Raw genomic sequence first — 27445 nt, forward strand, 5'->3', positions numbered from 1 at the left:
GATGGGTGGTGGTTTAAATCCTGGCATTTCATATGGACCCCTGTGCCTTCCAGGAGCAATTTCTGAGCAGAGCCAGGAATAACCTCTGAGTGTCGCAGTGTGTGACCCAAAAACAAACAAAAAAATTGTTATTATAACATCATGGTTTACCAAGTTGTTCTTAGTACTATTGTTTCAGGCATTCAATGTCCCAACACCAATCCCATCACTAATGTGTCTTTCTCTCCACCAGTATCCCCCACAATCCAAGCCTATCCTTTTACAGGCACAGATTTACTTCATAGTGTCTGTTACAACACAAAGGCTCATGAAATTGTCAAAATTTATATCAACAAGAGTCAATTTGAAATTATTATTATCTTTCCACGGTCATTGACCAAGGATTCCTGGGCTATGGTTGGTACTAGTAGGACCTCTGTCTTACTGTTTAGGCTCACTGAGCTGGGTGTGATTTTTTAATATAGCTTTCCCAGCAGTTTTTTGTTTTTTTTTTTGTGTATGTGATCCTAGTGGACTGGAACTCCTATGAAAATATGAGGTACCACACAGCTACAACCCAGGATCTATAGATCTGAAACAAATTTGACGACTTGGCAGTTTGATACAGTAAAGTTGTTTCTGTTGGAGGATGGAGGGCGTGGTACTGGGCTGTTGTAGTTTCTGGCAGAAAAGGAAGTCTGCTCCCATCCATACAGAGAAGGCCCCAGAGTTTCCAGTCCAGAATAGACTATCTGGGAAGAGTCAGGGAACATCATTTTCTTTCCATAGAGGGCCCGGGCCATTTTTTGATGTTGTGTAAATGGTGGATAAAGGCTGAGGCTGCTGGAGTTTTTTCATGGTGGGGTGGGTGTGGGAACTCCTGACCTGCTCTCATTCCATGAATACCCCAGATTTTTCAGCTTGTAGTCTGGTTCCACCTGAAAAAAAAAAAAGTGTAGCTGTTCTTATTACTGAGTTCAGTCATGGGACTGTACCATTTCGGTCATAGGGTGCTGGGCCTGGTACTGGTTGCTGTAGCTCTAGGCAGAAAGCAGAATCTGCACACACCCATTCTGAAAAGGTCCCAGAAATTTTAGTCCAGATCAGACTACCTGGTCTGGAAGTGAGCAGAAATCAATATTTTTTTCTGGACAGGTTTTTTAAATTGTTTTGGAGCCATACCTAGAAGCACTCAGGGGCTACCTCTGGTTCAGTGCTTGAGGGTCACTCCAGGTGGTACTTAGGGGACCATATGGTTGGGCATTCAACCCAGGACTCCCATATACATAGAATGTACTCCAACCGCTTGAGCCATCTCCCAGTCCCCAGACAGTATATTTTTGCATTTTTATAGGATTTTTTTTGTTTGTGGGTTGTTTTTTTGTTTGTTTGTTTGTTTTGGTTTTTGGGTCACACCCGGCAGTGCTCAGGTGTTACTCCTGGCTCTATGCTCAGAAATCTCTCCTGGCAGGCTTAGGGGACCATATGGGATGCCGGGATTCAAATCACTGACCTTCTATATGCAAAGCAAACACCTTACCTCCATGTTATCTCTCTGGCCCCTTGTTTGTGTATTAGTTTGGGCCATATCTAACTGTGCTTAGGGCTTACTTCTGACTTTGCACTCAGGGATCACTCCTGGAAGTCTCTGGTGGACTGTATAGGATTCTGGGTATTGAACCCAGGTTGGTTGCATGTAAGGCAAGCACTCTCCCCACTGTACTATCACTCTGACCCCATATTTCCAGTATTTTTCTCATAGGAGAACATGTTTCTTCCACTAGCCTCTTAGGTCTTGCAGGAGGGGATTCCAGCTGAAGCTAGGTGCAGTCCAGCATTTACAGATGAGGTGACACCTTTAGGCCCTTCAGCACAGGTCCCTCCCAAGCTTTCCAGAGGCCTGAGCCACTCCCAGCTTACATACAGCACAAAAACTGGCCTGTGGAGAGTTAGCAGAGAATCTACAATAGGTGAATTTTATTTTGTTTTGTTTTAATTTGGTTTTGGGGTCACATCCCAGGATGCTCAGGGCTTATTCCTGGCTCTGCACTCAGAAATCGCCCCTGGCAGGCAAGGGGGACCATATGGGATGGTGGGAATCGAACCGGGGGTCCGTCCTGACTCAGCTCCTTGCAAGGCAAACTCCCTACCACTGTGCTATCTCTCTGGCCCCAACAATAGGTGAATTTAATTTAATTTTGTATTTATTTATTTTTTATGGCTTTTGATTTTTGGGTCATACCCGGCAGCACTCAGGAGCTACTCCTGGCTCTATGCTCAGAAATTGCCCCCAGCAGGCTTGGGGGACCTTATGTGATGCCAGGATTTGAACCATACCACCCTTTTGCATGCAAGGCAAATGGCTTACCCCTGTGCTATCTCTCTGGCCCCAATAGGTGAATGTTAGACTGTGCCAATTTAGGAATAGATTTCTGTTTTAGAAGAATCGTATTTCTGGGATGGAAATAAATATGCAAATGTAGTGCACAGACATAGATGCATACCTCACAACAGCATAGGATCCTCTTGTGGGGTTGGAAATAACTGTGCAAAGTATGTACACACACACACACACACACACACAGTGCCACACAATCACCTCATAATGACACAGTGGGCAGAATTGTTGAGAATTTCTGAAGGCAGAGATTAAGACCCTGGGGAACATCCTGCATTTATTGTGTCACATCTATTTTTTATGACAACCTTCAGTATCTCCCCATGGGGTTCACTCAGCGCCTGTCTCAGCTTCCCCATCAGGAAACCTGTACGGCTTTCCCTGGCCCCCTCAAAGATCTGGCCCCCAAAGAGGTTAGAACAATTGAGTTGAAGGAAGAAGGTTATTAAGTTTTTCCTGAAACTTAGTCATTGTCCTTCAAGGACTTTGGCCCAGAGAGCCTGAGTCACATGGATACACCGGCCAGAGCGAATTGAAGTCAGTGGGCCATGTGGTGCTCTGTTAATTCTGTTATTCAAGCATGCCCTGTTGACATATTTCTGGGAGCAGATTGCCCGTAGAACTGTGGTGGTCTTTTGAACCCCCAAGAAAAGTGGCCTCAGAAGCATTCTTCAATCCAGGTCATTCAGGTCATTCTGAATTCAGAAGGAGCTTGTGTATCTCCAGACCCCACCTTAGGAAACAATTTCTCTTCAGACACTGATCCAAATGCATGGCCTAAGTGGGTGTCCCACTTTGAGAGGTTCTCCCATCGTACTTGTGTCCCTGCGTTTCCCTCAGGAACACGGGACTTAGTCATCTCTGTGTGTCCCTCTTCTGCCGGGTACTCACATCTGAGGCCTCTTCTCAGGGTTGTCTAGAGCTGATGCTATTACTGTCCTGTTTGCAGCTGTGGAAAATGAATCACTAACCTCTGCGGCTTAGCTTCCTGGTCTCAGAGTCAGGACGGGATGTTGATTAGGACTCAAGAAGACCAGGAGCCACAGTCCACAGACATGTGCTTGGACATGCCACAGGTGGTTGGCGTCAGAGTGGGCGGGAAGCTGGACCCGTAGGAGTCCAGGCTGCATGTCTCCATGTGCAGGAACCACCCTTGTTCCTGCATACACCTCAAGGGGATGAGCTTCTGGTACTTAGATGACGAAGCCACCTTCCCCTTGAGCCAGGGCTGTGTGTGGGTCTAGGTGAGATTGAACAAGCATACGTATGGTCATATAGGCGTGTGTTGATGAGTGCCTATAAGTGCATATGCGTGTGATGTGACGCATTAAGAGTGAATCTGTGAGTGCTCTGTGGAGCCATATGTGTATATATTTGTGCATAGTATACTTGCGTACATGCGTGATAGTCTGCCCTTGTCTGTGTGTACCTGGTGAGACCATGTGAGTCTTATGTGGTTGTGCGTACCTGCATGGTACGGGAGGGCTTGTGTGTGTGCATACATGTGTATATATGTGTGTGAGTACACCTGATGCAGGCACAGGTATGGGACTGTCACTGTCTAGTCCAGGCTGACTATGTCGCCGGTCTTCCCTCACACCCTCAACAGAGACCAAGGCTATGACAACAGACATGTGCCGGGTAATGCCCATGAGCCGTGTCCTGGCATCCAGAAGTCTACTGACATTTTTACATGTAAAAATCCCAACTCAGTTGGGATTCTGTGTGCAGCCAGCATGGATTGTTCATGGTTCTGGGGTTACTGGCCACACCTGCTAGGGCACCTCCTGTACTATGAACATTACATCCATTCCCTCTCAGAGAGGAGTGAGTCACACTACCTTTTACTCCATGGAACTAGGAGCCATTCGTGATACCTATTCAACAGTGCACTTAGACAAATGTCATGTTTCTGTCTTAGTGTCCTGGGTTTGATGTTAAAATACTTGTTCTCTCTCTCTTTCTCTCTCTCTCTCTCTCTCACACTCTCTCTCTCTTTCTCTCTCTCCTCTCATCTCTCTTTCCTTTCTCTCCCCTCTCTTTTTCATATTTTTCTTACATCTTTTCTCTCCTTTCTCTTTTATTCTCATCTCTCCCACCCCTCTCTTCTCCCTCTCCCTCTCCCCACCCTTCCATCCACACCCCCTGCCTATATGGCGAAGCCCCCAGCACAGGCCATCCTGCAACATTCGAGGAAGTCCCTTTAGGGAGCGCTCAAGGCAGGCCGTGCCTTGAAGGGTCAGAATATGCAGAGATCTCTGGGGTATGAGAGGAATTTGGGATGAAGGAAGCAGGCCTCAGAAGGGCAAGGGTGGGCATGGGACCAGAATCTGCGGGAGGGCTGGCCTGCACCGGATGCAAAGAAGTTTCTGCCCTGCACACAGAAGAATTTGGAATTCATCCTACAGGCAGTGGCAAAGCCATAAAAAAGCTTTTAAGCCAGGAACTGATAGGATCAGATTTGTGTTTTGGAAAGATAAACTGGCAGCATTTGGGGGCTGAGCATTGGGGGGAGGCAGGGATACTCACTGAGCAAGGCCTCCAGCCGGATGACTAACCCCATCAGTGCCAGCACATGCCAGGGCCTCCCTATGGCGCTCCTGCTCCCAGGATGGGAAGACATAAAGTGTGGCCAAGGGCATTGAGCCTCTGTGTGCGGTTTGGCACTGAGCCATGTGAAGGGCCTATGAGTCTTGGGGTGGGTTTTGGGGTGGCTGGTTGTGCACAGATTTTTGGGTAACTCTGACCTGGATGAGGCCCAGAAAGCAGGAAAAAGGGACTCCAGAGTCGCTGGGAAAGAGCAGGAGATCCTGCAGGGGCTGGTTGGGAGCCTGGCTGAGGCCTGTACTGAGATGTCAGGGACCATCCCCATGGCACAGAGTTCCCAGAACTGGTGCCTGGGTCCGTAGGTCCATGAAGGCCTTTCCTCAGCAGCGGCCAGCCCTGGCCTGGGGCTTTCTTACTGCTCAAAGCTCCATGACTCAGGAAACTGGGCTTAGAGGCAGCAAATTGCTAATCCCCTCCCCTCGACAAAGATGCAAAAGGCATTTCATCCCTGAGCGGATGTGCTTGGGGAATAAAGCTATGTCCCTAAGGCAGCGGCCGGCCTGCCTGCTTCTGTGTCACTTTTGTTTTCTTTTGAGTGTTACATTTAGATTAGCTTCTAGGGGATTAAACGTTATTACAGTAGAGGCTTTAAATACACACACACACACACACACACACACACACACATACAGCATATGCACACACACACACAGAGACAGACACACACACACACAATCAGTAAACAGTTGCTGCTTAGCATCATCATTAGATTTCTCTCTCCTGGTATACTGGCTGTTCCTTACCGGCTTTGTCACTTTCCACAGGGCTATTTCTGCATTCATGCTTGGGATGGGCCCAGCCATGGCCCATGAATGACCCAGCCACAGCCCACATTGCCCACACACAGCTGAGGTGGAAAGGGGTGTGGGTCTCTCTGTCTCTCTTTCAGCAGGCAAATTGTCACATAGGATTCTCTGCCTGCCCCCTGCCTGGACCTCCCCAGTAGAATGAAACCTGGTACCTGGAGCGTTTACAGCTACCTGTGGTCTTCTAGGGTCCTGGGGCTAATAGACCTAAAACCTAGCACATCACCGGGCAGACCAGCCTCCTTGTTGCCCCACTGGCAAACAACCCATGTTTGCCCGAATTGGGCAGCCATGTTGGGTGTGGAAGGTTGCCCACCTTAGTGTTGTATTCAGCAGCCTAGGGGAACCCAAGCCCCCGTTTTAATTGCTGCCTCTTCTTGCCTCTGAAAGGATCACCTGTGAGAGAGTCACGGCTGGGTGATTGGATCTAGCTGGGGACTGCCTCATACTCTGGGCCTCAGTTCCTTGTCAGTCCATTCATCTGTCCTGGGTGAGCTTGGCCCATATATCTCCAAATTCCTTTTTTTTTTTTCTTTTTGTGGTTTTTGGGTCACACCCAGCAGTGCTCAGGAGTTATTCCTGGCTCCAGGCTCAGAAATTGCTCCTGGCAGGCTCGGGGGACCATATGGGATGCCGGGATTCAAACCGATGACCTCCTGCATGAAAGGCAAACGCCTTACCTCCATGCTATCTCTTGGGCCCCTATATATCTCCAATTCCTTTAACAGGCCTCTCAGTACCCCCTGCTGCAGGGTTAGAATTCTGGACTATGCCATTGTCCCCGTTTGCCCTGTCTCCCTGGCCTCAAAGTCTGAGAAACTTTGGGTGGACCCCACACGTCAGGCCCTGGAAGGTACATGGAGAGTGCCCGTCACCAGGTTGTATGTGTGTTTGTGTGTGTGCTTGCATGCACCAGTGAAGAGGGTCTGTCAGCCCCTCAGGAGCCCAAGCAGGGCAGCCCCCACAGCCGAGTCCTTGTGGATTTGTGTTGGTGGTATTCATGCTCTGTTGCCAAGGATGACTCTGACTTTCTAGGCTCTCTGTGTTTCACAGGCACAGATGAATTGCCTTCCAGACTTTTCCATGATGACAGTTGTCAGGAATGCCCAGGAGTTTTACTTAAGCTAACAAATGATTCCGCTTCCCATTAGCTCTACAAACAGGCCCCTGATTAGTGAATTGGCTAATAGCAGCCGCCTCTGGGGTCGTTAGTCCTGACAGTGCTGGCTCTCGTCAGTCAGTCACTTGCTGCTTGGTCGGCCAGTCAGGAACTGGGGAGCAGTGCCCTCGCTGAGTCTTCATCTTTCACTGCCTCTCCTCAAGTCGGATGCTCGGACTCCTCTCTCACACAGTAGGGGTTTCTGAGTCGATTTGAAATATGAGTGTTGGCTTTTGTTTTTAATACAAGGTGGGGGGTAAAGAAGTGGTTCTCGTCAATCCTAGTAAGAAAAGAGCCCGAGGACATTCAGTTCTGTCTTCTGTGAAACATGTCTGGTGAGATTTGGGGAGCATGGAGGGCACCTATGTGAAGCCACTGGCGGCTTTGGAATTCACGTGTGACTTTAAATCATTTGCTTTTGTGCTGTGCCCACTGTTTACACTGGGACGTGGTTTCCGGGATGCGGACTGCGTGGTCAGGGATCCTCCAAAGAGTCGGCTAGTCCGGCTAAGATCCCTGCCCTTGCCCCTTCCTCTGCCTGCTTTCCAAAGCCATCTCTCCCAGTGAACAGGCATCCGTGCCCCTGGGGATGCTGGTTATTGAACGGGTTCTGAGACTCTCCGAGCTGTGCCCACCAACCAGGGCCAGAGTTTCATCTTCATTCCATGACTAGTCCTGCTGTCCCAAACTCAAATGGTGACTAGTTCTCAACCTTCAAGCTAACGTGAGGGCTAGTTCTAACTCCCATGTTTATCTTAGTCCCAACCTCATAGGAAAAGCCTCAAAAGACACAACGACCAGTCCCAGACACACAGGATAACTAGTCCTCAGACCCAGTCTCATAGGATAACTATGTCTTCAGTATCTGACTAACCCCTGATTCCAGGCTCACGAGCTGACTAGCCCCAATCCCAGGCTCACAGGGTGACCAACCAGCCTTTATCTCAGATTCACAGGGTACCCAGATCCCTGACTGACAGGATCACTAGCCATGCTCCCAGGCTCACATGGCAAACAGATTCCAGGCTCAGAGGGTTACTGCCCTAAGCCGAGTTTGTAAGATGAGGGAAGCAGGAAGGTGGGAGGCACCCATGACTATACCCATTCTGGGTGCTCTGATGGGAAGGGAGCAGGGCAGGGCTGGTTATGACAAACAGCACTTTGTATTCCAGTTCCGTTACTGTACAAATTCTTGCTACATCAGCTCAAAAAACCACGTGCGGCTTACTCTAAATCCCTATTTAAGCAAAGGCCAAAAGTCGGCTTGGTGCAATAAAGGGAAAAATAGGATGTCCGTAATACAAAGCTGTAGCTAGTCAGGGATGGCAAATGTATGACTCTTTCCATATGGCAAAAATGAGGAGTGAAGCTACATTGATTTGTTCAGAGTAGCAGAAATGCATCTTGAGAACCTAAGAAAAATGATGAGAAAAGGTGAGTATGCAGTAGAGTAAATCTCTTCTGTGGATTAAGCGGAATTGTTTAGGAGGTAAAATGCCAGTATGGACAGACGCTTTGAAAGAGGGAAGAACTGTGCTGGAGTTCAGCCGGGGCGAACCATGGCTCCTCGCTCTGCTTAGGATTGATATGAGTGGAAGGGCTACAGGTTCATGGTTCAGGAATCTATATAGGTAGAAAGGCTGGCCCTGTCCATTCCTGTACCACATTCATGTATTTGACCTCCAGGAGGCAGATTATACAAAACATCCTGAGTCATTTCCTAGCCCGGAGAGCCATGCTGGTGTCGCGTGGCTCCTCTAAACCTGGACTCCTTTGCCCTGGATCCCATGACAAAATCCCCAGAGTTTTCCCAGAGACCTCTGCAGCTGGGCCAGCCTGAGTTCACATTCTTGTCCTATACTCCACATTAGTGAGTCATACACTCAGGAGGCCCAGCTCACTGCATGCCCACCTGTGCTCTCTCCCAAGTACTCTTGCTCGCATCTAGAGAGTAGCCCGGCCCTGTGGAGATTAATCTCTGCCCCAGATTCATGAAAACCGAGGCATCTGTTTCAGGCTGCATGGAGAGAGAACACGGAACCAGAAGATGTAGGATCACCCCGAATCATCGCTGCTTCTTCCTGGCACCTGACCCTGGCAAACCTCCCAGCTTTCACTTAGTGCTTCCTTGTGTTTCAAACAGTAGAAGCAAAAGGCATCAGTTCTCTTAGAATTCTGGTTCCATGTGGTGGGAGGTCCTAGTGCAGTTTCTTGCCAGGTGCCTGGGAATAATCAACCCCAGGCCTAGGGCCTGATTCTCGGAGCCAGGAATCCCTCAGATGTTTTCTCTCTCATCCCCTTACCAGGCAGTGAGGGTTTCCAGACTCTCCATGAAGGACAGGCCACAGGCTGGCCAGCAGCTAGGCCTCTGACCCACCAACTGAGACACAACACCCTCTTCTCAGATCCTCATCCCTCTATTCTCCTAATAGGGTGCAGGCTACTCTGGAATTCAGTTCCATCAGGACAACTGGCGGGCATCATTCGTCCATGACTGTCAGCCCTAGGAAGGTGACAGGCAGCATGTGTGATGGGCACTCTGGAGAGGGGAGGCCCTATGCATGTCAGAGTCAGGATGCCAGGCAAGAACCATCTCCCCTCTGCTGTGAAATGGGAACAGGGGAGGCAAACAAGGACCATAAAGCTGCGTGTCTCCGTCCCATGGAAGCACTTGTGAAGCTGGTCTGGCTTGGCTGGGCATGAGCCTGTTGTGACACCCTGGCTCCAGGGACTGACTGTCCAACTTAGACCACTGGGCTCTGTTTCTGTATGTGTCATTTGCTTAATAGAAAGAGCCACACCAGGAAATAGAAAGCCATGGAATAGAGTCCCTGGGTGCTGGTCTAGATGCTGCTGCCACTTCTTTAAAAAGCATTCACCTTGCTCTGTGGCCAGGTATAAGAGGGATACTTAGCTCTGAAGGCTGGTCTAACAGTTTCTTTGGTCTCTCTCAAAGCTCTGCTTGCTCCCAGGGTCCGCAGGCCTTTGCTGCTCCCAGTTCCAGTCATACTTGTTCTTTTCCCAATACCGCTCTCTTCAATCTCCTGGAACTTTCTGTGGACAGAAGAGGAAAATAGGGAAGGGGGTTAGAAGAGATCCAAAGGGTTCCTTATATCTAGCAGACTCTTCCTTGAGTCCTGGAAAGTGTGAGCTTCTTACTTATTATCACTACTCTGTAGGCAGCAAGATAGGAAGGGACTTACCCCAGGATGCAGTGGAACCAAACCAGAATGTTTGAATTGATGCCTTGAGAAGCCATCAGCAGTGTTGAACTTGAAATCCCATAATCTCAACTCATAACCTTGCTTCCCTAGCACCTTGTGCTGTGAATTATTTTTTAAACCCAAGAGCTAGAAATTGCATTTGTCTCCACCCTACCGCAGGCTCATTGTCATCCTTTGGGCCAGCTCATCTCCCAGGCTCTGAGAGCAGGGTGTGTTCAAAAGTCCAGGCTGGGGCAGAGAGTCAGCTGGAAGGAGGAAGCATCCAGGGGTTGTATCTCGCATGTGGGAAGGGAGGACTTGTGATAGTACTGGAGGCAGAGATGTTGTCTATGACCTCCTGGGCAGTGAGCGACAGAGAAATGTGAGCAACCGTGGAGCACTAGATTCAAATTCTTACTTAACCCCATTGAGCCAAATATGAGCTTTTGTTTTGCTTTGTTTTGTTTTGTTCTTATTTTGTTTTGGTGTCACACCAGGTGATGCTCAGGACTTACTCCTGGCTCACAGCTCAGAAATCACTCCTGGCAGGGATCGTATGAGATGCCGGATCAAATCCAGATCTGCCATATGCAAGGCAAATGCCCGGCCCTGTTCTTTGTCCTTTTTTAGTGGTCCCTCTCACCGGTGCTGAGAGAATCTTGCAGTGTTGGGGATCAAACCCCAACATGTAAGCAGAGTATGTGTTCTACCCTTCTGAGTTTTCTCCCTGGCCTCTGCAGATTGGTTTGGAAATTGGATATTCACAGAAAAGATATTCTCTACTCTGTCCTGATGCAGCAACTCTTTCTTTCCTGCTCTCTGTGATTGCTCCTTTTGTCTACACTCCATATATCTGTCCCCTGTATCTGTGTCTGTCCTATATCTGTTCCCTTTGTCCCCAACAGAAACATGTGCTTATGTAAGTGCTTATCACTTCTAAGGAATGAGTCATTGACACACCTACCCGCCTGAGCACTTTGCCCAGAGTTCTGAGGACACACAGCACAGATGTCAACACACTGCTTGGTTTGGTCTGCCCTGTAGCCTGGGAGACTGAGGAGCGAGAAAACATTTTTAAATGAGTCTGTGTGTGCTCATCTTTCATTTTTAAAAATGAAAAATTGTTGTGTTTTCTGTAAGGAGGGGAACATAAAAACTAAAAAACAACAACGCAGGAAATTTGTGAACTGACAAAGGCAGAACATAAAGTAAGAGGAAGTGAAAATCAACCTCAAATCTGTCTACACAACTGCATCAAATGTGTCCCCAAGCTTCTGAGTGGCCTCATTGAGCCCCTGTGTTCCCACCTACAGGCCTGGCACCTTGGTTCATGTCTAGATGTAGTGATGACGGCACGCTCATAACTTTCGTATTGTCCTCCTGTATGATCAGAATTGAGGAGCCAGTCTTGTCAGCGCATCCTTGGGCAATTTCCAAATTTGTTGTTTTTGTTTGGGGTGTTTTGTTTTTGCCAGTGTACAGTAACAACAAGCAGCCTGTTTGTCTTTTTGTACTAACTTCTTTAAACTCTTCTTGAAGGACTTATTAGGCCAAAGGCCACACACAAACTCTTTTTATATGCAATCATGTATATATTTATATCTTCCCAGCTGGCATGCAATAACTCGTTCTGTCTGAACCCAAGAAAGGGTGCCAGGAGGTGGCCTCTCCCCAAGATATCCCAAACCTGGCCTTATAACACTTCCCGAAGAACACATTTTCTGATCCCCAAAACAAACATTGCTCCTTCCTTGAACTGCTCTGCTTGTTTATTTCCCAGAGGGGCAGATTTTTTTCCTAATGGTTCCACCCTATCAAACGCTAAATGCCTATGCTAGGTTTCTAGATGGTTTCCCAGCATTACTCCACTATGTCCAACATATCCGATCTTTACCCAGAAGCTGCAGTTAGGTGAAATATTGAATCCCCAGCCAGTGAGCTCCACCAGGATCTGTCTTGTGGCTCTCTTCATGGGGGTTCCATGATTCACAGAGGTGTTCATGTTGGCTGATAGTGTTTCTGGCTGTTTCTGCAGATGAGGCCAGTTTCACTTGGTCGAATTTCCCCAGATACTTTTCATCTCCTGTGCCTAGGAAGGCAGTGAGAACTCGACTGGGTCCTACGTAGCCAGCGTCCCAGAGGGACCGCTCATGGCAGAGTTAGCTTCCTTCCTGTTTGCACATAAAAATGTCTCCTTCAAGAGGCTAGAGAGATAACACAGTGGTAGGGCGTTTGCCTTGCACACAGCCGACCCAGGACGGACCCAGTTTTGATTCCCAGCATCCTATATGGTCCCCCAAACTGGTCAGGAGCGATTTCTGAATGCAAAGCCTGGAGTAACCCCTGAGCGCCACCAGGTGTGCAACCCCCCCCCCCCCCCACACACACACACACAAAAGTCTCCTTCTGGGCCACAATGATAGCACAGCAGTAGGGCATTTACCTTGTGTCTGGCCGACCTAGGACGGACCCAGGTTTAGTTTTCGGCATCCCATATGGTCCCCTGAGCCTGCCAGGACCTGCCAAGAGCAAGTTCTGAGCACGGAGCCAGGAGTAACCCCTGAGCACCACCGCCAGGTGTGGCCCCAAAACAAAACAAAACAAAAAAAAAGTCTCCTTCTGAGACATAGCTTCTTGCCTCTGAGCATTCCAGCCTGTGATGCTCCTCCCAAAGACATATCCTTGGGCTTGTGAGATAGATAGCAGGGCACTTGCTTTGCATGCACCTGACCTGGGTTCTATCACTAGCACCCTTCTATGATTCACCAAGAATCCTGCCAGGAAGCTGGGTGTGACCCCAAAGCAAAAAAAATAGCCTCAAGTCAAAGATTTGTCTCATGCCCATCACCTCCTTCTGACCAGGGGCCCCATGTGACTCTGCAAGAATAAATCTCCTCTCAGTGCTATGTCCAAGAATTTGTGCCCTGTCATGCATTGACTGTCTTTTCTTGTCTGTGACCTTGACCCCACACCAGCACAGCTTCCTGTCCTATCTCCTGACCCCAGCCTTGATTGAGCTCAGTATGTGCCCAGGACCTCATTCAGCCATATTTGTTCAGCAAGACCCCACCCCCACCCCTGGGTTCCCAGCACATCTCCCCCTCTGCTCATGAGGCTGGCTTGGTGCTGGGCCAGCACCCAGAGTCTGGAACCTGATCTCCCCACTGCAATGGCAGGGAGTCACATTGTGATGCCAAGTTGGTTTTTGAAGGAGATTCCCAATCACCCACTAGTATGCCGATCTGCTTCAGAGCCCTATCAACCCTGTCTTCCGGGAGAAACTTGCCCACACTGGCCACTCAATGACTGTGGCCCAGGGTGACTGTCGGCACCAAACTCCCACATGTATGATGTCATCTTCTCTCAAAGGAGCAGCCCGCATTTCTGTCCCTGCATGAGGGGCTCACTGAGTCATTCGTGGTAGCCAGAACTGGGGATCACACAGCTGGGCTAGGTTGGAGCTACCCTCATTTATCTGGATGCTCACACCTCCTGAGCTGGCCCGTCCCTCTGCAAGCCCTGTGCTGTTTGTGTCTATCTTGCCCAGACCTCCACTCCTATTGCTCATTGCTCTCCAGGTATCTGTAGACCCAGTCGGAGCCCTGCTCTTCTCCCAGACTGGAAAGTGTGTTTGTTAATATATTGTTTTCCTGTGGGAGAGCCACATTCAGCAATGCTCAGGGCTTACTTCCCAGCTCTACACTCTGGGCTCACTCCTGGACAGGCTTGGGGAACTCTATGGGATGTTGGGGATCAACCCAGGGATCAGCCGTGGGCAAGTGCCCTGCCTGTACGCTGTGTCTCTGGCTCTGGGGAGAGTGGTTAGAAACCCAGATGTGCAACTCTATATTCTGGGAGTGCATTAGAAGCCTACGTGCAGGTGTGCATGTATATGGCGGTGTTTCTGTGTGAGGGTTCACCTTCGTGGACACCTACAAGGAGCTTGTGTTTGCCGGGTGTGGTTCCAAAACAAAAATTCATGATATAAGTAGAAACATTTTGAAAGACACTGTAAATGGCCAGGCCCATCTCCTTTTCTGGTTTGGTTTGGTTTGGTTTGGAGCCACACCCAGTGGCGCTCAAGGGCTCCTCTTGACTCTGCGTTCAGAAATAGTTCCTGACAGCCTCGGGGAATCATATGGGATGCCAGGAATTGAACCACTGGCTGTCCTGGGTCAGCCACATGCAAGGCAAAGGCCCTACCACTGTGTTATCTCTCTGACCCCGCTGCTCATCTCTTTATTTTTTTAATGAAGAAGATTCACTTGAATTATTCTACGTTCTTTTCTTTTTCTTTTTTAATTTATTTATTTAAACACATGGGGGCAAACCTGTTTGTAATGAGGTTTCAGCCATAAAATGCCCACCCATCCCCTTTACCAGTGCAACTTTCCCACTACTAAAAGACAGTATAGTAATACCAATAGACAATAGAGATGAGGGCTAGAAGGATCAGCCCATGATATGAAACTTACCACACAGAGTGATAAATGCAGTTAGAGAAATAACTACACCAACAACTACCATGACAATGATAGAGAAATACAATGCCTGCTCAATCTCACATTTTTGTGGCTGAAAGGACTGGGGTAGAAGCTGGTGTGAGGGAGGAGTACAGGAGCTGTTTGCCCCATCAGGAGGGGGTTATAAACCACCCAGACGCCAGGGAAGGAAGTGGCCCTAAGCTAGGACTTGGAGAGGGCAAGAAGGAGCCCAGAAGCATATTGGGGCCCTTGTGATTTCAGGCTTCTATTGAGGTGGCCATGTGCAGAGAGGACACAGACTGGCAGTATAGGAGCCAGCCCAGATCATGGTTTTTCCTGGAGGAACTTCATACTTTGTCCTCCTCTGTTCTTCTCCCTGGCTGTCACTTGTGTGGTGGGGGCAGCTTTCTCAGCAGAATGCACAGTACTGTACCCCAAAACATAGATGTGGGCCCAAGCGCCACTCCCTGGCCTCCTAAAATGCCAGTGGCTCTGGAGGGGGCCCGTGCAGTGCCTCATAGCCCCCAGATGAAAGATCCTTAATCTGTGCATTCACAGTCAGCCCAGATCCCTACTTTGAAGTTCCCTGGGCCACTTGGGTCCCACCCAACCTCTGTCAGGCTTAAAAACCAGGGGAGGTTCAAGGATAGGTGGGCCAGGACTATGCCCCCCCCCCCAGTCAAGAATGGTTGGGCTATGGACAGTGGGGTAGGCTGGGAGGTAAGGTGAGTAGGTTGTCTATGGGAGGGGGTATGGGGCTACATGTATGCGATGTGCATATATGTAAAAGGTATGTATGATATATGTGTTGGGTATCTGTGTGGTGTGTGATATGTGTGGTATATATGTGAAGTTTGTATGTTGTTTTGTGTCTATGTGGTACCTGCATATGTGTGGGTGTATGTATGTAGGATGTGGTGTGTGATGCGTGTGGTATTGTGTATATGTCATGTGTATAGTACATGAGTGGTGTGTGTATATGCAGGCTGTGTATATATATATATATATGTATATATATATATATATATATATATATGTATGTATGTATGTATGTATGTATGTATACTGAGAATTCCAATACAAATTCCTGGAACAGGCAACCTCCTTTCCACTGAGCAAGTGGTAGCCGGGGGCCGTTTGTGTTTGGCTCCTCTGGAGGCCCAGCTCCCCTGGGCTCTCAGCAAGCGGGCCGTCTGGCCAGGTCTCAGTGCTCAGGAGAGCCGCCTCTGGCCTGCAGGCCGGGGCATCTGGAGAGCTGGAAGCCACAGCGAGCAGCTGATGGGGTTCCCGCGTGGCCGGTGATCGATGGCCGGATCTCCGGGTTCCACTTCCCCACGCTGAGTGGCACATCATCGATGGCAGCCAGTTAACCAAGTCCTTGGTAACCAGCTGCTCTCACGCCCTGCTGCCTGCCCCAGCCTCTCCCGAGCGGCGAGATGGGAGCTGACGAAGATGAATGTCTAATTCACTTGGAATCTCCTTACTGCTGCCTGTAATAAAAAGCCTACTCCGTAGATTCACCCCCTGCCGATGTTTCTCTGAAATTAAATATCAGGAGGACACATAATAGCCCCATTCCACACCAGGCCAATATTATCAGATTGATGTCAGCAGTGATAACAGAAGAAGGATAAGTTGATGAGATTTCACTTATTAAATCAGAGCACACACAGGGTTGGGGACCGGGCATTCAAGGCAGCTGTGCGCCCCATGTTGGGGTCCACTGGGTGCATCGCTGGCTTGTTTCCCCCAAACCCACATCTGCCTGGACCCTCTGTCCTCATGCTGACACGGGCTTAGCAGACATGGCACTTTTCCTTTTTCCTTCCCACCTTCCGGCTGACTCGGCCTGAACTGTCAGCTTTGCACAGTTCTCATCCTCCCTGCCTACCTCCCCCTTTCCTTCTGTGTGTCCACACACAATCTGGGGAAGGGGTCTCCCCACTTTGAGAGAGTAAACTTACAGTCAAGAGTACTGCATTTCTTGGGGGCCAGAGAGATAGCATAGAGGTAGTGCATTTGCCTTGCATACAGAAGGACGGTGGTTTGAATCCCTGCATCTCATATGGTCCCCTGAGCCTGCCAGGGGCGATTTCTGAGCACTGAGCCAGGAGCAACCCCTGAGTGCCATAGGGTTTGACCCCAAAACAAACAAAAATAAAGAGTACTGAGGCCAGTGGGTATTGTTCCTTCTTTGTACTCTCAGCTGGTTCTGCTTTGAAGTTTGGGGAAACTTCTCTAAAGACAGACTGAAGTGAAAAAGACCAACTCCTAACTCCAGCTTCCCACTGTGTGACCTGGGCCAAGTCGCTTACCTGAGACCAGCATCCACTGACCTGGGCAGTGGCGCATGCTCGGTGTAACTCCAGTGAGAAGCTGTAGGTGCCGGCAGGCATCAGTTCTCAATGTGGCCACACTTATAGGCCTACCCAAGGGATATTCTGAACCAGGCCATATTGTCCATCCCAAGCCCCTGGTCACTACCTCCTGCTGCCTGGTGCTCAGTCCAGTTCTGCAAGCAGCACCTGCCTGTGGTGGCTCCAGCACATGGGAGCCCAGTTCTCTTAGACCTCAGGACCCCTGGTGGTACAGAGACCAGAGGTCCTGGAGGCCACAGAACCTGGTGCTTCCTCAGATGGCAGCTGTGACATGGAGCCTTGGCAGTTTCTGACAGTTCTGAGAATCTCTGCCCAAGAGATACCTGGCATTTCATCTGCCTGCCTCACACCCATCTCAGCCTTGGAGTGAGGCTGGACCATTTTTCTGCATGGCAGGGCCATGTGACTCTCATGGGAATGCAGGGACAGAGGCTCCAGCAGAAAAGTTTAAGGGTTGATTTCCTTGGTCACAAGACTTCCCTGCAGCTGTCTTGGACTCTTTTCATGTTCTTGTGAGACTCGAGGACCCTCTCCCTGGCTCCTGAGGTTGCAGCTGTGAGAAGAGGTTCGTAAAAGGGAGCCTGTGACTGGCCCCCTGGACATGCAGAACCCTCCATGAGGCTGAGGAGCCCCAGCAGTGGTTCAGGGGAGGGAGAAGGGTGAGAGGTGTATGACCCAGATCTAAAGGGTTTCTTGGCCTCAGAGCCAGAGAAATGTCCTTCAGTGGAGAATGTGGAGTGACCTAGCATGAGAGGCACCTCAGGTAGAAAGAGGTGAGGAGGAGTCCAGGCCTGTGGGCAGCAAGAATGTGAGGGTCTAGACACCAGGATGGAGGAGTGACCTACGACCATGTCAGAAAGACAGGAAACAAACCCTGAGGAGACAGTGTGGTGGGCATTAAGGAAGCTGTGGGGCTTCTCAGGGGAGTTGGACTTTAGAAAACCTACAAGCAAGAAGGTCTCCCAGAAGGATCACTAAGGCCAGAGCATAGACCTGGTGCAGTGTGTTCTGGGATCCTCAGATTAGATGGAGGGAGCAGAGGCAGCAGGAGACAGATAAGACTGTCCTGGACTGAGCTGGGGTCCTGTGAGGAGTCTAAGGACAGCAGTAAGTGAATGCACCCTGGTCCTCAGGTGAAGGTCTGCTGCCAGAATGGGAGTGTGTGTACTTCTGAGCCAGCCTCTTCAGTTCTGTGTTTTGTTTTTAATCCACCACCAGTTTGCAGGTAGATTGGAGAGAGGTGAGCTGACTGTAATTAGAAGGGTGAACATCTAGAATGGGAAGAGGCAAGAAAGAATGAAAGGCATAAGAGACATCGAGAATGAAGGCCAGGGGCGGGATCTAGATGGAATTGGTGGCAAAGTTCTAGAATGAAGGCCAAGGCAGCATCTAGAAGGAACATCTAGAATGAGGGAAAGTCAGGGAGAAACATTTAGAGTTAGGTGAGAAGACCTGAAAACAAATGGAGAATATGTCTACAATGAAGATGGAGAGACTTTCTAGAATGAAGAGGACTGGAGATCTAGTCTTCTTTCAGGGTTCCCTCGAGGTAAGGTGGAGTGAATGGAGGCCAGAGGATGGGCCAGCCCCACTCAGCAGGAAACTAGAAGTGAGGAAAGAGCTTCTTCAGGGTCTGGAGAGATAGCACAGCGGTAGAGCGTTTGCCTTGCATGCAGAAGGATGGTAGTTCGAATTCCGGCATCCCATATGGTCCCCTGAGTGCTGCTGGATGTGACCCAAAACAAACAAACAAACAAAACGAGCTTCTTCAGAGCCCAAGGCTGGGTGCCTTTGAGTCTGGTGTTAGTATTGGCATGGAAGATTTTAGTTGCTGTGTCATAGGGTAGGGATGAACTGGCAGCATGGAGTTGGACTGGCAGTACAGAGATTGGCAAGGGGATCAGCTGGGCCCAGGGGGGTAGCGCAGGAAGAGGAATGGCAGAGGTCAGGGGGCTTTGCAGGAAATGACAGGTCTGTGAATGGGTGCTAGGACCTTCACCATGCTCCCCTCCTGCCAACAGCCCTTCCCTTCCTGCCTCCTCGCTGTGCTGCCCTACCTGCCCCTGTCCTCCCCTCTCGCAGCCAGCCGCTTCCAGGCCAGTGGGTGAAATTTCTTCCTGCTGACCTTTGCCTGCCATCTTGTCTTCTCACATTGTTCCTGTTCAGTCCCAGCGGAGTGTATTCACAGTAGGCTGAGTGGCATCGGGGTGCAGGGGATAGCTATCACTGCGGCCCAGTTTCTTCTGAACCAGGACCACAGTGTATTCTGAGATTTGCCCTCGAACTGCATAGGAGCCCTGGTCAGGGGCCCTGAAAGCAATGCAAAAGACGGAGCAGTGGATAGGGAAAAAGTGACAGTCTAATAGTAGGAGGGATGGGTTCTCATGGACCAAAGCTCTGGGTTCAGGACAATTGGCTGTTCCCCCAGGCTACTCCTGTTCTTTGGTACTACTCCTTCAATCCTGTAAACCACCACTAGACTTGCAACTCTGAATAGCTCAGCCTGTACCTGTGATGGGGCCAGTAGCCCAAGACAGAATGGTGAGGAGGAGGTGGGGAAGGAGGCACATGCAGTGAGCTCTGTGGGCCTCCAAGGCAGATGCACACAGAGGTGAGAGCAAGACTAGCCATGACATCCTCAGGGCTGTATTCTGGCCCTGAGCCCCACAGGGATATATCAAAATCAAATACAGAAGCTAGTGAGGCTGTGCAAGTATTGGGGGGAATTAGGGCTCTCCCCACTTGACTCCAGAGATATCCCTCTACTCTAAATGGAGGAGAGGCTGAGCTGAGGGCTGAATGTCCTCCTTCTGAGAGCCTTCCCAAAGGCTCTGCCCTGCTGTGTAGACCCCAGCTGCCAGTGTTGTTGCCAAGCCAGTATGGCCCCTGCAACCGTCGAGGAATGTGGCTTCTGTCATATCTCATCCCCCATCTTGACACACAACTAGACTTATTTCACATAGTCAGACATACAGACACATGCACTCAACTTACAAAGTCACACACATATTCAACGCACCTTTGTCAACATACATACATTTCACCCATGCACACACAAGAAGCTATCTGACATGTTCAAGTCTCAGGCATCAGTGTTACTGGTCTGTGGTGGGCCTGGTCATTTCATACCCTTGACAATGACTAATCCAGGGATGGACTTGGCCCAAGGTTAACAGGCAGCTGGCAAGGGAAAGCAGTGCCTGGGCCGCATGGCATTGAGGGCAACAACACTCACCGGAAGTGCATCCCGGACTGCTGAGGTGTGAAGGTCATCTCGATGCTTTGCTAACTGAAAAGATGGCGGTGCCACTTTGCTCACTCCCAGGGCTCAGTAGAGCATATGGGGCACCAGGCCCAGAGAACTCAGTGCCTATAGGTCTCCTTCATGCAATGGGTTCAGAGTTGCAGGGAGCATCCCTGACACCCTTTCATGGCTGAGAAATGCAAGCAGCGGGCTCTGTGCTTCCACACTCTGCCTGAATGCCTGAACCAGTGATGATGTCTAATGGCACCAGGGCCACTCGAGTTACTGCCATTACATCTATACTGAAGGATCCAGTATATACCTGCAATGAGTGTGCAGGAATGTGCATACGCGTGCGTGGGCATTGTATGTGTAATGTTATGTGGATGCACAAGTATATGTGAGAGCAATGTGCGTTCGTGTGTGTGGACATACATGTGTGAGAGCACAGCTGATGGCTTGTGCAGTTGAGCATATAGATGCACATGTGTCCATGTGGATGAGAATATGAGTTATTGGACATGTATGCATAAGTGTTTCGAGAGTAAAACATGTGTGCGCATAGATGCCCCTGCGTGAGTATATGAGTGGCAGTTGGGTGTGCCCATATATGTCCTTATGTGTGTGTGCTTGAAATTGTGAATATATGTCTATGGAGAGTGAGTGCACTTGTGAGAGTGTCTGTGATTGTAAGCATGAAAGTGTGAGTGCATGTCCGTGGAGAGTGAGCATAAGTGAGCATACCCATGAGTGTCTGGAGGAGTGGACAGTGAGTGAATTTGCTCGGGAGTGTCTATGCAGGAGTGATTGTGCCTGAATAAAAGGCAGAGGAAAGAGAAAGGACAAGTGGAAGATCCGGCCCAAGTCACTGTGGCTGCTGGTCAACATCCTCTTTCCCATGTGGTACATTTTCGTTTCATATTTTCAAAAAAGAAAATATGCTTCGTTTTGATGGGCTTTGAAACCCCTTTAAAAAAGGAAGAATGAAAATGACAAAGGGCTCCCCATCCACCTCAGGCAATTCCTTCCAGCAGCGAGACTCTGACACATGCATCTCTGGGCTGTACTCTTCTGGTTTTTACTTGTTGCTTCTCTATTTGCTTTTTAGATGGGTAGAAATAATGACTCAGTGCAAGCAAACAGCGACAATGCTCATGGTCACATGGTTCCAGAGGACCCTGAGAGGGCAGTCGAGGCTGGGCAGAGCTCAGGGGCTGAATCATGAGGCCATGGATTTGATTCCCTGGTAGTTGGCCCTGTGTGCCTCTGGCCTTCAGGTGCCTGATCTGCTATCCCAATTTGAGGTGCTGTCGGTGAGCTGTGCACCCCAGACTGCACCTCAGGGCACCTCTCTTTCCTCATAGGCCCCGCCAGCAAGGTCCCGTGTGCTCTGAGCTACAGACCCAGCTGCTCCGCTGCTACCGAGAACATGCACAGGAAGTGCTTCTCTGCTCCAGCCTTGTCAAGGCTTATCGGCGCTGTGTGAGCGCCGCTGCCCACAAGGTAAGGCCAGGACGCCGGTGCCATGGACAGATGGGGCCCCTTGCACACTGCAGCTGAGTCAGACCTTCTCAGCTTCTGGTTTTCTCTTTTTTGCACAGGGAGGACCAGGCCTTTGCCACCTCCTGTCCATGCCAGTCATACATCTGACCAGGGAAATGGGCCCCATGGTACATATGCAGATCCCCCTCGACAGGGGTCAGCGGCTGTAGTTCAAAAACTGCCATGCTGTCTGGGGCCTGCCTCTGGCTAAGTGCCACTTTACATTTGGGCACTTGAGGAGTGGATCAAAAGAGAAGCCCAGGGCATGGGGATGTCTGTGGAAGAAAGAGTCTTCTAGTATTGGCGTGGGGAGCTGGGTGCAAGAAGCAACCTGGCTGAGTAGGGAGGGGCTCTGCTCCCCTCACTATTCGAGCTCATCATGGGAGCCAGGGACCTCACCAGCCTGGATCCAAGAGGCTATAAGACCTTTCCCAGCAGTGCTTGTATGGGACCTTGTCCTTGTGCTTGTATGGGATCCTCCCAGTAGGCCCTACCCCTCTTCTAGCAAGCTCTACTCCTCTTCTAGTGGGCTCCACCCCTTCCAGCAGGCTCCACCCCTCTCTCAACAGGCTCCTCCTCTCCATAGGTTCCAGCCCCTCCAATAGGCCCCACTCCTCTCAGAAGGCTCCACCCCTTCAATAAAACCCCACCCCTTTCCCAGAGGCTACGCCCCTTCTCTTTAGGCTCCACCCCCTACCTGTAGGCTCTACTACCCACTTCCCAACAGGCTCTACTCCTCTCCAGCTTCTCATGGCTCCTCTCCCTGACTAGGCCCCCTGCTGCTCTGGCTCAATCCTCTGTACCCCACCACCCCATCACCCTCGCCCCACAGATGTCACCTATCTGTCTTCCTGGCAGGGTCACTTTTATCCTCTTGGGGAAAGCCTTTTGTGGGTATAGGAGACCAGCTGCTATGGTTCTAGTGGTGGAGAGGTTGAGGTCAGAGGTCAGGCAGCCCTGCATTGGGCCAAACACATCTCATTAATCTGTCCTCATGCACCAAGTGAAAACTCAGCTAGGCAGGCAGATTGTGAGAAACTCCCGCTGGGCTCACCTATCCTCTAGCCCACAGCAGCCCCCTAACCATCCCTGCCTATTAAACACCCCAGAGGGGACCAGCAGGCACCTTTGGCAAGATCATCAGGTCCTGTCCTGCAGGGCCTAGTACAGTGCACCCAGTGGGTATGTCCATTAAGACACATAAAATCTGGCCTTCCAGCACTTTAGGGTGTTCCTTGAATGTGAGACACAGCCTGGGCCAGTTTATCCTCTCTGCCAATCTCCATATCAGACATTGCTACAGAGCCTGGAAGGACCTTAAAGGGTCCCCGAAAGTGATCTCTGGCAACCAGGAAGCAGTTGTGGGCCAAGACCCCAGTCTGGATGGGAGATAGGAAGCAAAGGGCAGTGCTTGAAGCCTCATCTCAAGGCTGATGTAGCAGTACATATTCTCTACATTCTTCATGGCAGGAGCATCTCTAAGCCATAGTGTCTTGGGTGTATGTTGTCTGGAGTAAGGAGTCATGTTAACTAGCTTCCATCAGTATATGTACACACACACATACACACACACTCACACAACACACACACACACACACACACACACACACACACTGCCAGGGTCCCCACAGCAAGACCATCACCTAAATTCTGGTTTTATGTTCTTTGCAGGGCTGAAGATCGTCTATGATGCCTGGCCCCTGCGGTGACTTGGAGCTTAAAGAAGGGACCAGGTATGGGACCAGAAGGCAAGCCGCAGCACCCAACTTTGTCCTGTAGGGGCCTCCTGGGCATCTCAGTGTTCGCCTACCGTGTGCAAGAAAACCAGACGAGGGCTGTTGCCAGAGCAAATAAAATGTTGCAATGTTTGCAGTCATTCATTCGTGACCAGGGAGTTACGACGGCCACCTCTGGGGTCAGCCTCATGGGAGCTGTAATCAGGGAGGATCTGGCCAAGCAAGGAGACAGAGGTGCCTATGGTCACTGCAGGACCAAAGGCCACCCAGAACTGGCCTGATGGGATGCAAGGGGGATCAGAGCCGTCCAGCTTCCCTACAGATGCCTGAGCTCTAAGGACCCCCAAGTGCAGACACTCCAACTTCCACATAGCTGGGTGTTTGCAGAGAGCAAATAGGAAGGGATGGGAGAGGCTAGGCCAGGCATGGCGGACATGGAGGGGTGTGTCTCGAAACCAGCAGGGGTAATCACTAGTCCTGCTTATGGTTCCATCCTGGGTTTTGGGGGTAGGAGACCTCCAGGGGCAGCCCGGAGATGATAGGTGGAGGGTCATGGCCGATGATGGGACAGATCAGGATGAGGCCTGACAGCTGAAATTGACAAAATCTAGCTGCTCCAAGGAAGAATGGAAGCCAGTTTCTGGATGTCCAGCATGGGTGCTGGTGGTTCTTCAAGCACAGAAAGAACCCCAGAGAGCAGAGAAGGGCTTATGAGGGCTGGAACAAGTGAGCCTGGCATTGTGGCAATCTGGCCTTCATGTTGGGCTTGCACAGGTCAGGCCCTTCTCCACACAGCAGCTGTCTGCACCTGAGCTGAGTGAGGCTTCCTTACTCTGGGCTGGTGACCTTGGGTCTCTTGTAGAATGTCATTAGGAGAGCTTGAACCATCTGCTGATCAGAGGCCTGCACTCTCTTTCCTGGCAGGGCACTAGGCACCTGACCTCTCTTGAGTTAGACCTGGCATGGGCTGGGTCAGGCATGGATGGCAGGTCAGTGCATGAGAGAGAATCTGAGCAGCTCTGAGGTACTGGGCTACACCATACCCAAAGTGTATTGCTCTCCATCTCCACGAGGTGTCTAGGAAGCCCTGCCTGAAGCCCACTTGATATATAGGGCATGGGAGCTGGTCCCCAACCCCAGGTTCACGGGGAGACACAGACTGAGGCTGAGTGAGGACCTGCCCTGTGCAGAGAAAGAAGTGCCAGTTCTCACCTTGACTCAGGTCGTCCCTTCCATCACAGAGAAGAGGCTCAGGAGATGACAAAGTAGGAAAGACAAATAATGTGGCCGAAAGAAGTATCCTTAAAGAAATGTGAGGAGAGAGGAAAAAGAAAGGGAGAGATGGAGGGGGAGAGGACAGAGAGAGGTAGAGAGGGAAAAGAAAAAGAAGCAGAGAAAGAAGAGGGAGAGTAGAAGAGAGAGGGAAAAAGATAAAGTGGGAGAAGAGAGAGATAAAGAAAGGAGAGAAGAGGCTTTCCTGCCACTGGGCTGGTTTGATTTCATGACACAGTGCCAAGCTCCAGAGAACACAATTGAGGGATAGTCTGGGGTGTCGGGGAGCCCTGGTCAGCCCCTTCCTCCACCTTTTTCAGCTGAAGACCAGGGGGGACAGGATCATAGGTCACCTGACCTTCAGTGACATCAGAGACCGGGAGGTGTCTGAGACTCCCCCAGGAGTCACTGGCCCAGTTCCTGCAGACCCTGGCCTGTCGCTCTGAGGGCCCCTCTTCCTCCTGGTCAGACCCAGACCAGGCAGCTCAGCTCTCAGCAGCTAGGACACTCCCTGGTCCTGACAAAGTACAGCCTTTGTCCCTTTGTTCTGGGCCAGAGCTGATAAGATAACAACAGATGGTCTGAGGTAACTGCAGGCCACTGGCCTCAATAGGCCAGAACTCCTTAAACCCAGCGCCTGCTGCTCCAGGGAGGTCTGGTCTCGGTGTGGACAGAGAGGGTCTACCAAGGAGATCCTGAGCTCAGTTTGGCCAGGAAATCCACCAGGGAGGACCTGGCTCAGGGGCCCAAAGAATGCTTGAGCAGCATTCTTGATCCCTCAGTCCAACTATAACTGCTTAGTGTCAGGACCCCATGCCTGTCTCAAGAGAAGTGGCCAGAGCTCCTCCCACCCTTTCCAGACTCCTACATTCATTCTTCCTACCCTTCTTCATATGCCTGCAACCCTTCTGGTCCTTCCCTGCATGTGCCCCCCTCTCCCTCCTGATCCCAGTGGGTCTGAGTATCTGGGTCCTCAGCCCTCCCTAAGGTACCTGGTGCAGTGGGAACTTCGGGGTCCAGAACAGACAATGCACCAGTTACCTCCCTCAGGGGCTCCTGCTGGAACCGAAGAACAGCCCCATCCCCCAGGTGCTTGGAGACTCCCATCTCCCCCCAAGTAGCCCTGGTCTCCCCAGTGATATGGCAGCTTGCATCTGAGAGCAGGGTGCCCGAGCTCTCTCTATCCTGTCTCTGTGGAAACAGCATCTGGTGTTTCTGAAGACCTGCCTCCTGCGCTGTGTTCAGGCAGTCTAGGAGCATCATCCAGCCTCACAGACTCCCAGCACCCTCAAGAACCCAGTTCTGGGTCCAGAGAGGTAGCATGAAGGTAGGGAGTTTGCCTTGCATGCAGAAGGACTGAGGTTCGAATCCCGGCATCCCATATGGTTTCCCAAGCCTACCAGGGACGATTTCCGAGCATAGAGCCAGGAGTAACCCTTGAGCACTTCCGGGTGTGACCCAAAAAACAAACAAAAGAACTCAGTTCTTTCCTTTTCCCTGGGTGCTTCCTGCAGCATCTCCTAGCAGTGAGGCAGAAGAGGCCCAACAAGGGCCAGTAAGGGAGATAGCTCAGTTCTCAGGATTGGCCTGCGCCTCCTCATGGCAGTGTTCCAGGTTTACCAAGGACTCCAGAGTTTTAGGTCCACCCCACAGTAGAGGCCTGGTTCAGAGGCCAGTCCTGCGTGCTCTCTCTCCTTCACCAGCTCCTGGCAGAAATGACTGGGCCTTCCTCTCACCTCCCAAGGCAGTTTCACTCTGAGCACCGTGAGCTCATGGCCATGAACTCATTCTGATCCCATGCCCCTAGCTCCTCCCTACCAGGCCACTGGTGGCTGCAGGTGGACAGCATGTAGTATCTGGCGACCACTGGACACGGTTGAAGAGGCATCACAACAGATGTGGAAGGGGCTGGACACTCACCTTCCATGACCCCTTAGCTGCCAGGGCAGGGGAAGCATCAGGCCCACGGAGCTCTGTGAGGCCCATGAAATCCTGTTCTGGTCTCTGTCCGTGACGAGCCAGACTTGCATGCTTCAGTCAGCTGCCTGCAGCCCATCTGCCTGTATTCTATGACCCATGAAGGATGTTGCAAATGTCCTGATGGCCCTGGGCAGAAAAATGATTTCTCATCCCTCACGTGTGGTGTAAAGCTTGAAAAGCTTTTTCAAGTGTGCAAACACACACACACACACACACACACACACACACACACACAATGAAAACAAAACCAAGCAAACAAGCCTTGTTCCCATACACACAAAACCCGTCTGGATTCTGTTTACAAGAGTTACCGCCTCAGTTCTGAAGGCACAGGTTTGGTGAGAATAAAAGAGGAACTGGGCAAACTTTAACAATCAAAAGTTAAAATGAACGTGTTATACTAGCAGTTTGGGGGTGACTCAGAGGGAGGCATGGGTTACACTTGGGGAACATTGGAGGAGGGTGTTGGACTCTGGTGGTGGGATTGGCCCCAATTCATTGTGTGTCTGTCACCCAACTATGAAGGAATTTATCAACCACAATGGTTTCAATAAAATTTTTAAAAAGGGGTGGGGGAGAGAACTGGGAAGATAGCCACAGGGCTGGAGTGTGGGGCCCTGAGTTTGATCCCCAGCATCAAATGGCCCACCCCTCACC

At 50.5% G+C, this 27445-nt stretch overlaps 1 protein-coding gene across 1 annotated transcript in view; it reads left to right on the top strand.

The window, feature by feature from the left end:
• Positions 1–23657, top strand: part of CHCHD6 (coiled-coil-helix-coiled-coil-helix domain containing 6) — a 199877-nt gene extending 176220 nt beyond the window's left edge. The window contains exons 7-8 of the mRNA XM_049766546.1: positions 21623–21761; positions 23472–23657. Of these exons, the coding sequence (XP_049622503.1) occupies positions 21623–21761; positions 23472–23477 (145 nt within the window). The 3' untranslated portion in view covers positions 23478–23657. The remainder of the gene's footprint in view (positions 1–21622; positions 21762–23471) is intronic.
• The last annotated feature ends 3788 nt before the right edge of the window (positions 23658–27445 follow it).

Source organism: Suncus etruscus, chromosome 20 (assembly GCF_024139225.1).
Source record: "Suncus etruscus isolate mSunEtr1 chromosome 20, mSunEtr1.pri.cur, whole genome shotgun sequence".
NCBI classification, from domain to species: Eukaryota; Metazoa; Chordata; class Mammalia; order Eulipotyphla; family Soricidae; genus Suncus; species Suncus etruscus.